The sequence below is a fragment of the Lipotes vexillifer genome, unplaced genomic scaffold, assembly GCF_000442215.2.
Source record: "Lipotes vexillifer unplaced genomic scaffold, Lipotes_vexillifer_v1.1 scaffold417, whole genome shotgun sequence".
NCBI classification, from domain to species: domain Eukaryota; kingdom Metazoa; phylum Chordata; class Mammalia; order Artiodactyla; family Lipotidae; genus Lipotes; species Lipotes vexillifer.
In genome coordinates this window covers 1,065,031-1,077,607 of record NW_006791294.1, presented here as the reverse complement: position 1 = coordinate 1,077,607, position 12,577 = coordinate 1,065,031, and the positions used below count along the sequence as shown (strand labels likewise).

Here is a 12,577-nt window from a genome sequence, read left to right as displayed (position 1 = left end):
GGAAAGAGGTGGCTCCCCAAATTGCAAAATTCTGTAAAAACCCTCATGGATCTGAAATACTTGCTCATTTACACAGACCAGGAAACTGTTCCAGGATATCCCAGAAGTTGCATTTCATAACCAGACCCCTGTCTGCAGAAGAGGGCACCTTCCCTTTGGCATATATTATAACTATTCATAAGGAGCTGGCTATGTTTGTGCAGCTTCTCAGAGCTATTTATGTGCCTCAAAATGTTTACTGTATTCATGTTGATGAAAAGGCCCCCAAGAAGTATAAGACTGCTGTGGAATCCCTGGTTAATTGTTTTGAAAATATTTTTATTTCATCAACGAGAGAGAAAATGGCTTACACTGGCTTTAGGAGACTACAGGCAGATATTAATTGTATGAAAGATCTAGTCCACTCCAAATTTCAATGGAACTATGTCATTAATCTTTGTGGACAGGATTTTCCAATCAAAACTAACAGAGAAATCATACACTACATCAGAAGCAAATGGAATGATAAAAATATAACTCCTGGAGTAATCCAGCCACCAAACATTAAATCCAAGACGAGTCAAAGCCATCCCGAATTCACCCCTGAAGAAGATATCTATGTATCTCCAAATGAAAGATTCAAAGATGAACCACCCCATAACTTAACAATTTACTTTGGAAGTGCTTACTATGTACTAACAAGGAAGTTTGTGGAGTTTGTACTAACAGACACCCGCGCAAAAGACATGCTTCGGTGGTCTAAAGACATTCACGGCCCAGAGCGACATTACTGGGTAACTCTGAACCGACTGAAAGGTAAGAACAATCCAGCAAAACAGTGTCTGTTCAGGCCAGGGGCAACAACAGGAGAAGTGTATCCTTAACTGAAGATTCTTTCTATTTCGGCTCTTTGGCTTGGTAAACAGCTCTGCATTCTGTAAGACCTTCCACTGGGGTAGTCCAGGAGGGCCTTTGCCTTTGGGGATCTGAGGTTTGCCGTGTCCCCTCGTCAGGCTGGCTGCTTTTGCTCCCTCTCCAGAAGGAAGTACCAGCATTGTGCATCTCCTTAAATACAGCCTTTTGAAAATTCTGAGCACAGATCTTTGGAAAGTTCTTCCTTTCTTCCTTCACTTATTAGATACTGCTGGATACCTACTAGTGCCAGGTATCGTGCTAGGGGCTCGTTAAGAATGGAAAATATTAAAACTAGTAATTTTGTTTGTGGCTAATATGATACTTCAGATAGGTTTTCTTAGAGGTAGAGGGAAATCTGATGCACTACTTTAAATGGGCTTATTTGCTGTTTCTATAAAGCTGATTGGCTCTTATTGCGAATGTGGCTTCAAGCTTGAACAGCTAAGCGAATCAGTCAGTCCAGGTGACAGTGCAAACAATGAAATCCAGCAGAAATGGGTTAGGAGCTTTTTAAAACCTCTCACATCCACTGACAATCCTTTCAAATCACCCCCAGAGAGCTGTTGCAGAGAAAACGCGATCCAAAAAACCCAACATAACATGCTGTCAATACTAGGTGAGTTACTAGGGACGGAGGAAGGGATGAAAAGTGACATCTAAGCACAAAGACGGAATACGGGACCTTGCTCCACCCTGATACTACCACAGGTGCAGCACACACCCCACCCCCAGAAGCATTAGCCTTTCACCAGATGAGAACATGCATTCTGAATGAGGCTGGGCTTCCCCTTCATCTGCTCACTGTATGCCTGCGTGTCTTTTCCCTTAGATGCTCCAGGTTCCACCCCAAACACTGGCTGGGAAGGAAACGTTCGAGCCATTAAATGGAAAAACAAGGAGGGAACTGTTCATGATGGCTGCAAAGGTAAAAACAAAACCCAAGGGGGTTCCCTGGTGGCCTAGTGGTTAGGATTCTGGGCTTTCACTGCCGGGGCCCAGGTTCAGTACCTGGTCTGGGAACCGAGATCCTGCAAGCCACGCAGCGTGGCCAAGACAAAAACAAAAACAAAACCCAAGCCACAAAATGCCTTCAAATTTTATAAAAACTGTACAACTGCTGCCTCGAAAACAGTGGGAGAAGACTGACAGTCATGTTTACTGCAATCTGGAAGAATTAGTGATGATCCAACTAGCACGGTGTCAATTTTTTAAAAACTTTCCTTTTAATTATAATATCCAGACAGAGAAGCAGACAAATTCTAAGTATTTGAGTCGATAAGTTTTCACAAAGTGAACACAGAACAGGGCTGCAACGTTTAAAGTTTTAAGATGAAAACACAGGAGCTATCTGGCTTGTCCCACCTGCTCCTAGAATTCAAACCCTGACATTTATTTAAAATGAGTTCTCTGTCTCCCTGGGTCTCTTTACTAGAACAGACGCCTGAATAACACAGGTGTGTGCTCCTCGGTAGGGTCAGCCAGCTGCCCCCCACACTTCTTACGCAGTTCTTGCTGGAAAAAGCTCTCTTTGCTTTGCCCTCAGGAGATTCTCGCAGAGGGACTGTAATTCTTTTGCCCCTTTGTCTTGTGTGCCAGAGGTTTCAGTGGCCAGGGCAACGCACAGAAGCCAGATCTGGGGTGGAGGAGAGGGCGCCCCTGTTCCGTGAGGAGTCTGGAAGCGACCAGCTGTGGCTGCAGAGCAGCTCTTGGGTGCATCGGTTCGGGGAAAACACCTCCGGAGTCGAAGAGACAGAACTTGGCCCCTGGGAAGTTATCCGTGCCTCCTCTCTGCGGCTGGCGCTCCGCACCCCTGAACCCCCAGGTGAGCAGACAGCCTCAGGGAGGAAACGATGGATAACACACAATTCACAGCATGATACGGACGAGTCCAGTAGAAAGACGGCAAGTTCTCTGGTGTACTCCGGGGAAGGAAAACAGAGCGTGCTTGACGGCTCTGGGGCCACAGCTGGTGGTGGACAGAGAACGCGGGAAGACTGGAGCAAAGCCGTGTGTGAAGGCGGCTCCGGCAGAGCACGCGCTCTCCAGGGATACCTGGGCCCTGCGCTCTGTCTGTCTACAAGCAGCTCCCTGACCACCACTGGAGCTACTGCAGAGATACATAACCTATTTTCACAAGGCATCTGAGTACAGTCCTCGGGTCTGAATACAGTATATCAGATAATGCAAAATAAACTAGGTTCGCCCAGTTTCCAAGCTGATTTAAAGACTGACCTAAAAGAAAGAGGTCGTAGACAAACAAAAAATGGAAAATCTAATACCAGAACAGTTCAAAGACAAACAATTCCTGCTGCCACGTGCACAGCCATCCTCCTGACAGGTACCAGGTCAGAAGGACTGGAATAATTTTCTAGTATTTTTTAAAAGGTAGATATGATTCAGCTAGGGGGATAGTCACATAGAAAGAAGGTAACAGTTAAACGACAGGCTAACAAACAACCCTGGCCTTTCTTCAGGCAGTAAGTGGCTCACAGGGGTTGAAAGGACTGGCGGATAAATGCTCAGAAAAGGAGAGGCTCAGATTCTTCCTGAAAAAGTGATTCACCAATGGTATATAAGATGGCATGGGGCTTCCCTGGTGGCGCAGTGGTTGAGAGTCCACCTGCCGATGCAGGGGACACGGGTTCATGCCCCGGTCCGGGAAGATCCCACATGCCGCGGAGCGGCTGGGCCCGTGAGCTGTGGCCGCTGAGCCTGCGGTCTGGAGCCTGTGCTCCGCAACGGGAGAGGCCACAACAGTGAGAGGCCCGCGTACCGCAAAAAAGAGTAGGAAGAGTCAAGCAGTGTCAGACACATAAAATGTGCTACTGAGTTCACCTCGAAGGAGTCCAATCAGTACTGGATTCAAACTAGAATTCCAATTTTAATTACTTCTATTTATATCAAACTCACTCTGCAAAACCAACAGAAGGTTGAAGCAATAGAAGGTTGAAGCAATGTGTTGGTTATTAAAACCAACACAACTCTTATGAACTACCCACAACCGAGGAAAATGGTTGAAAAGTTCATGGAACTTAAAACAGTAGCTATCAGAATTTAGGCGTTATCTGGCAAATGATGGCTGTTACTTCTCCCTCGTGTTCATGACTAGCTAAAATTCTACAGTATTCACCTAAAGTAGCCATTAAACGTTTCAGAAATCACTAACCAAACAAATGAAAGCTTCCCTTCCATCATGAATTCAAAATTCAACATAAAAGCCCCTGTCAAAGCGATCATGGAAACCCCGTTTAATCTGAACTGGCATGAAGCAGGGAGGCCTTACAGATGACCTTAGAAGTGCATCACTTTTCCCCGTGGATGTAAACTGATGAGGAAACAAAGGCAGCTAAGTTCCTGTGTTCCCTTTGCAGGCCACTATGTCCAGGACGCCTGTGTGTATGGACCAGGAGACTTGCCCTGGATCATTCAATCACCTTCTTTGTTTGCCAACCAATTTGACTCGACCGAGCCTCTTGTGGTCTCATGCTTGGAGCGGTGGCACAGACTTAAAGTTCTAGAGCAGGCGGAGGTCCCTGTGGAACCACACTGGCATTTCCAACGGGAGAGTCATTTTAATATGAAATTGAACCACTGAGCTGAAAGTTATAGAGAATGTTTGCTTTCTTACTGGTATAATTCTGTTTCCCTGACTTGAAATCAGAGAACATTCAACCAAAAAGAATGGGAAAATAATTCCTTGACACAAGTTCGTCCTGAAATGAGTTTAGAAACGTGCTACCAACAAGACTCTGCTATTGATTATAGGCCACTTTTACGGCTTTGAGAAAGAAATCACAAGAGAAAAAATAACTCAAAGTCCCACTGGTGACTGGGTAAGTGACCTGGAGGCTCGACTGCCTCACTTAACAGCTGCTGAAAATCAAAGTCCCCCAAACACTTAGATCCAGGCTCAGGTTAGAATAAGAACATATCTTGTCTTAAAGATATACTACTGTGGATGAGATTCTAAAAAAGAACAAGCTCCCACAGAAAATGGGAGAAAATATGCTTATCTCTGGCTGGGAACAATGTAACTTTGTTCTGGAAATCCTAGAAAAACATGGAAGAGTCTATTTCCTTTGGGTAAAATAAAATTCTGGAGTTGAAACACAACTTCCTACAAAGGCCGCCCTAGGTCCCTGCAGCTGTGCAGCTGTGATGATGCAGTGGTCTATGTCTGCACAGTCTGATACCAGACACAACCACGGGGAGAGCTGGGCATCTGAAACGTGGCTGCAGTGGCTGATTAAGTGAACCTTAACTTTTAAATTTTTAATTAATTGAAATCTAAATAGTCACACGTGGCTGATGATTACCATACAGAACAGCACAGGTCAAAGGCATGAATGGTCTTAATTCTCTCTACTCATAGATTCAGGTCTGCCAAAAGTCCGCGAATCTTTGTTGTTTTGTCGAGGACTTTTAATATACTCTCTTTCTAAAAAAGAGCTCACGGCATCATACAAGGCTGGAAATATACAACTATTAAATAGCACAACTTAAAACAACTAAAATAAAGGAAAAGCAGGAACCACAGGAGAGGACACTAAAGAAACAAATGTCTAATTCAAGGGCGAAGTATAACCCCTCAGTGAACTGACGCTTCCCAAACGGAGAAATGGAACGAAATCCACTCAATGAAAACAGCCCTTGAAAAGCACGAAAACTACAGAGAAGGAAAAGAGGCTCTGAAAGCACAGCCCACAGATCAAACCCAAGCTAACCACAGCATATTAAAATCTCTGTTTAAACAAACATTTCTTCCCCAAAGATACGTAATCCCAGGGAGAACACACAGTAGAGGGTTAAGGCCGTCAGAGAAGGGCATGAGAGCCCCAGACAGCTCGGTGCAGTCTCCCCGCTCACAGGCAGACACACAGCTCACGGCCGTGTTCCGACTGGCTGTTCCGAAAGCTCAGGTTCACCACAATCACGTCCCTTACGTTTCATCACAACTCATTTGCAAGTAAGTGCACACCCCATTACATTTTCAAAATTAAATAAAATAAAAAATAAAAGAGAAGCTTAAATCTTTTCAAATTACTTAAAAGATAAGCCTTCCTTCATCTCATTTCAACATCAACTCATAGAACCCAAATTCAAACACATACCTGCCCTCAGAGGGCTCAAACATTATAATGGAAGTCACCTCAGTGACTCCTTTCAGTAACAGTGAGATAAAATAAAAATAATAAAATAACTTAAAGGCACGGTGGAATGAAGCACCATGAGATTCAGGGAAGCACAAGCTGGGTTTAAGTGGAGCGTCAGGGGACAGGCCGGGGAGGCCAAGGTAAAGCAGCAGCCTCCATGGGCATCAGAACCAGCAAGAAGCTGCTGCTCTCTCTACCCTGACTCAGCCTCTGACTGTACTCATTCATAAAGTAAAAGAACAAAATTAAATCATATGTAAAACACGTCTGAAATACATTGCTACAGACTGTAACTTAAAGGCAATCTTGAGGATAACAGGGATACTGAGATGATTTCTCTAACTTTCTGGGGAACACAACCTTCTTGCTAACATGCAGAGTCTACTGTTCAATTTTTCTATTGTATTTTTCTTTCATGTATAAGTTTACAGCTGCCTGTGCTGTATATGATTTCTTGAGGCTTAATATTCACAAAGACCATAAAGACAGTAGAAAGGAAAAGCATGAAGGAGGCTGGGCCCGAACAGCAGAATTTGCCAAACGCTTCTGAAGAGACCCCCTTCCTTATTTTCTCCCCTTTCCACTCCACCCCCTCCATGACAAGTATTCAAAACAAACAAACAAAAGGTATACGAGTGTAAATTTTTGTTTCGCTTCTGACTTTAAAACATCCCCACACTGCACTCACCTGTCACAAAGCCTAAATAAATGAAGCCAGAAGGCTAGCAAGTCAAATACTGCTGCCCACACCTCTAACACCCAGATCAGCTTCTCAAGCTTTACTGTGCACACAAGTGCCCTGGGGCTCTTGTTAAAATGCGGTTTCTGATTCTGCAGGTCTGGGGAGGGGCCTGTGAGTCTGCATTTCTTAAAAAACAAAAACATAAAAACCTCCCAGGCGATGTCAATATTCGCAGGACCATGGACTGTGTTTTTTGGGGGGGTTTTTTTGTTTTTGTTTTTGCGATACGCGGGCCTCTCACTGTTGTAGCCTCTCCTGTTGCGGAGCACAGGCTTTGGACGTGCAGGCTCAGACGCCATGGCTCACTGGCCCAGCCGCTCTACAGCATGTGGGATCTTCCCGGACCGGGGCACGAACCCGCGTCCCCTGCATCGGCAGGCGGACTCTCAACCACTGCGCCACCAGGGAAGCCCTGGGCTGTGTTTTGAGTAACAAGCACATCATTTATTTTGCAACCTGTGATTACTCCAATGTGTTTCTTCTTATTACAAGAAGGGAAGAACACAGTGGGGAATACAACTAATTTTTCGGCTGGTGCTTTGCTGACAATGAAAACAAAGAAACCTAGCAACTACATCTCTTTGGACTCTGTTTACTGAAATCAAGTGTGCACACCATGTGTTTTAGACACAGAACCAGAGCTACTTAAAACCCTGGAGTCTCTTCTAGAGAACTGAAAAGCCAAATGTCGATGGAACTACACAGGGAAAAGCAGAGAACGTGCACACCCCCAGTATCACGGAAGTTCCTGACACTGTTCGTTTTTTTTTTTAAATATCACATTCTATCGTGTTTGTTTACTTGTTTATTCCTTTCTGTTTCCAAGGGAAGGTGTCTTCCTTTTTTTTTTTTTTTCTTTGGCCGTGCCACGCAGCATGCAGGATCTTAGTTCCCTGACCAGGGACTGAACCCGTGCCCCCTGCAGTGGAAGCGTGGTCTTAACCACTGGACCGCCAGGGAAGTCCCTGACACTGTTCTTATGATGTTGGTTCCTCTAAATTTCAGACATTATGTAAAACATGAAAATATTTGCTTTAGACTTTGACGCTGTGGCCTTATCTTCCCTCATCCACATTTTCACGATGCACTACAGCTCCTGAAACTGCACCATCACTCTTCCTTTTCCTAGTTTGGCAGAAGTGGCTCCTGTTCACTTCTTCTTCCTGGGCGTCCGGCTAGACTATAATCCCCAGGCTCCTGCATGTAGCTGTGGTCACGTGACTGAGTTCTGGCCAATGGAATGTGAACAGAAGCATTAAGTAGGCCTGGCCCATAAAAACCTCCTAAGCTAGATGCTTCCTTCTCTGTTCCCATCAGCCAACTGAACGGAGAATACTCTAAACACCAGAGGAGGTCAGACCTACAGGACAGGAGCCTGAGTCCTTGAGTTTCCCTTAAAAGAAAGCTGCCTAACCAGGAGCTCTCACCATTATTAGCCACTGGAATTGGGGGGCTGTTTGTTACAGGACGTAGCCAACCTTGACTGATATACTTAGTATTACTAAACTTTAGAGACTTGGAATTAGAAGTATGAGCTTGATTCCTAATGACAGTATATGAATTTGTCATTGGATTTTTTCATTTAAAAATGTCATTGTTTGGAATTTGGGTCTAAAAAGCGTCCAAGAATTTACTACAATTCCTTGTTTTACATACTAGAATCTGAAGCCCAGAGAGGTGAAGTGATTTATACTCCCAAGCCAGCCAGTGCTGGTGTGTGAACCAAAACTGATATATATCAGGCTCTCAATGTCGGTCCTGTGAGTGCCCAAATGAATGACTCCCACTCAAGTGTGCCACTGACTGACTGTCCCATGCTCTGATTTTCTAAATTGTATAGTGTTATCAGTTGAATTATGCTCCCCCCACCCCGGCAAATGTTGAGGTCCTAATCCCCAGTACGTTAGAATGTCACCTTCTGCAGATGCAATTAGTTAAGGTGTAGTCACTAGCGTGGGCCCTAATCCAACCCGACTGGTGTCCTTATAAAAAGGGGAAATTTGGACACAGGGACAAACTCCACAGAGGGAAGATCATATGAACAGACACAGGGAGAAGCGGCCACCGACAACTCAGGGTGACAGGTCTGGAACAGATCCTCCCCTCACTGCCCTCAGGAAGAACCAACCCAGCCAGCATCGTGACTGCAGACTTCTAGCCTCCAGAACTATAAAAAAATAAATTTCCGTTAAGTCACCCAGTTTGTGGTACCTGGTTATGGCAGTCCTAGCAAACTAATACGCAGAGTATTCAATCTAGCTACGTTGCAAAGGCAATTTTTCAGGAGATTATACAAGCGAAAAGAGTAAAATATTACTCTTCTGACAACAGAAGAGTTATTTTTAAGAGAATTTTGTCCCTGAGGTGTTCCTGGACTCCAGCCAGGGTCCTGTCTTGACTGCAGGTGGTCTCAACAGCCCTGGCAGCCCCCATTAGGAGGCTGGAGGAGCCGGTGTCCGGTCCTCAACTGGTCTTGGCTTCTTGTGCAATCCTGATGCAGTTGCTTCCCCTTTCCTCCTACTTCCTTCCTTTCCCTTGAAGCGCTCTACGTAGACTTTCAGAAGTTTACTAGCACTTTGTTCCCAGACACCAACAGAATGATTTCAGAGTTCCCTTGCGATGTTGCATTTCCATGAAATAAAATCAACTTCTCTGTAGAGCTGTGAGCAGACACTCCTATTCTGCTTCAAGTCTGTCAAGATGGTTATGGATGCCTGAGGTCAGCCAATGAAGAGGACAACTGCATGCCAATCTAAGAAAGTTATCCCTGTGGGTCGGGGAAAGAAGCCTCACTGCTTTCGATCGCCGAGTCCCCCAGACCTGCCTGCCCCTTAGAATTATTCTGGGAGCTTATATAAAAGTGGAACTCCGTGCGGGCTCCACGCTAACCCTGAAGATTCTCACGAGGGGTCTGAGGTGGGGAGTGGGCACTTAGCACACCACTGTGGTGTGCAGCCTGGGCTGGGAACCACTGATTCAGGACATCTGGCTGCTTTAATAAATTTCAGCTTCACTTCCCACCTTCTCATATTTATATCCTTTCAAGTAAATTTCCTCAGTGTACCTGCGAATGCGTCTAACACTCAGCCAACGCCTCATGCACTATCTGTGAAAACACACACACACTTGGACACAGAACAAATGCGAGCGAGGTTCCCTTCCTGCTCGCAGGAAGCCCAGGCCAGCTGAGCTCCGTTTCCTTCACGATACTTCTCTCTCAGGCTCCTGTTCCTCACCTGCTGTCAGATTCTTGCTCTTGTTTAGTCTTTTCCCTCTGCCCATACTGCACAGACCTACACACCGCTGCTCCCGAGGCGCTGTGCTGCTGCGAAGGCGTCAAGGGCCGCCTGCTGCATGCCCCCGAGCTGCCCCTCTGCCTGGCGCTCAGAGCTTCTGCCAGCAGTCTGACTCACATCTCTGGCCTCTCCCTGCTCCTGAGCGGCTGGGGCAGGGCTACATCTTGAGGCCCCATCTCCACAGGCTGCCCCGGCGCCTCCTCCCGAGTGTGACGGCTGCTCTCCTCTCCCACACGCTCCCTTTGCCCACAGCGCACCCACCACCACTGACAAGGGCATCTCTCAAACTTCAGGCGTTCCCCTGCCTAAGGTACTGTCAGTATCTTAATATTTTTTGTTAAATCTACCCATTGTTTTTACTTAAATTTACTTTAAATGTTGACTTTATATTCATACCATATGTATAAAAACAGTACCCCTTGCCATAAATGTAAAGAAGGCATAAAAATGCAGAGAACACAAACATATCTCTCGAGGCCCTGCCTGCCAAAGCTCTGAGCGTAAGGTCCGCTCTCTCTTGGGAGGTCAGTGAGATGCATTAAAACCATCCGAGGACCAAATGGAGACTTTCTCCGCAAGGCAGGCAGGCACACAGGCAGAAGGTGCGCCAGAATGGGAGCTACCGTCCTGCTGTGCAATGTCTCACAGGGACGTCTGGGGTCCTGTCTGTGGACCCCTCACACCAGCTCGCCTACGCCAGCAGCCATGTCCCACTCTCTGGGAATGCCTGACCCATGAGAACACACTCTGCCTTCAAGGCCTAGAACAAATGTCTCCTCCCATAAAGCCATTTCTCACCAGCACAGCCAGAAAGTTCTCTGGCCCTTCAACTCCAGTAGCATCCTTACATCCACTTGGCAACTGGCCTCAAAAAACAAAGCAGAATATGATTTTTCATGTAACCTGATTCCTGCACGACTGCAGTCTCCTTGAGCACAGGCACTGATTCCTTCACATCCCATCCTCCCTGGGAACACCTGTAACATCGTCATGAACACAGGAGACATAATAAATACTGGACAATAAACGACATGAATCAATTCCTGAATGCATTCTTTGAATTTCTCTTTTTTTGGCAAAAGCTTAATGAGACAGATTCCAAATTCTCTGATGGCTTGATCTGTAATCACCCCAAACTGGAAACAACTCCACGCCCCTCGCTGACTTCTTCATTACCAATCACCTTTTGTCTGTCTTTGAGTCTCAAATAAACGGAATCACATTTGAGCGTATCCTCCTCCACGTCTGACTTCTTTACAGAGAAATCGTCCTGAAACTAAAGTACATCTGGCCTGGCCGAAAGCTGTCCCCAGCTTCCCACTGCTCTTAGGGTAAAATCCACAAGCCCCAGCGCGGCCACCTGGGCCCTACAGAAGGTGGCCCCTGCCTCACCCTCAACCTCATCTACTTCTCTCCTGTCCCCACCGTCCACTGCACTCTCTGCTCCTTCAACTAGCGAAGTCCTCCGTCATTTCTGGGCTTTGGCTCAGACCTCGCTCGGTTGGTTGCTGCTCACCCTCGGGGCTTAGCTCAAAGCCCCAGAGGCGCCCCCGCCGACCCCCGCTGAGGGGGCCTCTCGCCCTCCGGCACCTCACCCTCTGCGCTTCCTTCCTGGCAGCTGTCACAAGCGGTACGGCCTTGCTCAGTTACCTGAGTGTCTCTCTCTCCAACTGGAATGTGGGTTCCATGAAGGCAGGGACTGGATCAATCTTATCTACAATGTACGCCACCCCACGTGCCTAGGACGGTACTGCCCATGGCAGCTGTTCCACGATAGCTACTGGATCAAAGAATAATTCACAACAGGGAGAAACAGTACCGGGAGGCCTAAGGAAATCCAAGCAGAATTAATGTGGGTGAAAATGCAGCCAGGAGTTGTTGGTATCCATGACATTAAAGTAAATGCCAGGCTCCCCACGGACCGGCGGAACAACCAGACACAGATGTCCCGGGCTGCAGCAGCAACCCCGTGAGGGCAAAGCCCTCAGCAACGCCCTCACGTGAGCTGAGCAGGCGTGCCCTCACGTGATGGGTTCGCTCACTCCCGAAGGCGTCTACTGAGGACGTGCGACCTGCCCTCGGGAGAAGGCTGGTGGGGTGAAGGATGCACGAGCTTTGCCCTCGCTCTCAAATACTCACAGGCGGAGCACAGGGGATCAAGAGGGCAGCGAAGATACACCACGTGAGGCTATAATGATGGATACACGTCATTATATACTTGTCCAAACCCACAGAATGTACAGCACCACGAGTGAACCCTAATGTAAAGGGGATGTGGGTGATGATGGGGTGTCAACGTAGGCTCACTAACTGGAATGAGTACACCGCTCTGGGGGGGATGCTGATAATGGGGAAGGCACATGTGAGGGTAGTGGGTACAGGGGAAACCCCTTACTTTCCTCTTAATTTTGCTGTGCGCCTAAAGCTGCTCAAAAAAGTATAAAGTCTTTAAAAAAAAAAAGAGAGTTAGAAGAAGAAACCCTCATGGTCCA

At 46.7% G+C, this 12,577-nt stretch overlaps 2 protein-coding genes across 5 annotated transcripts in view; one reads left to right on the top strand and one right to left on the bottom strand.

Moving 5' to 3' along the window:
- Positions 1-4,489, top strand: part of LOC103082701 (beta-1,3-galactosyl-O-glycosyl-glycoprotein beta-1,6-N-acetylglucosaminyltransferase 7) — a 4,697-nt gene extending 208 nt beyond the window's left edge. The window contains exons 1-3 of the mRNA XM_007464276.1: positions 1-795; positions 1,724-1,819; positions 4,266-4,489. The exon at positions 1-795 is cut by the window's left edge and continues 208 nt beyond it. Coding sequence (XP_007464338.1) covers positions 1-795; positions 1,724-1,819; positions 4,266-4,489 — 1,115 coding nt within the window. The remainder of the gene's footprint in view (positions 796-1,723; positions 1,820-4,265) is intronic.
- RTF2 (replication termination factor 2) overlaps positions 1-12,577 on the bottom strand; it is a 39,600-nt gene that overhangs the window by 15,857 nt on the left and 11,166 nt on the right. The window lies entirely within an intron of this gene.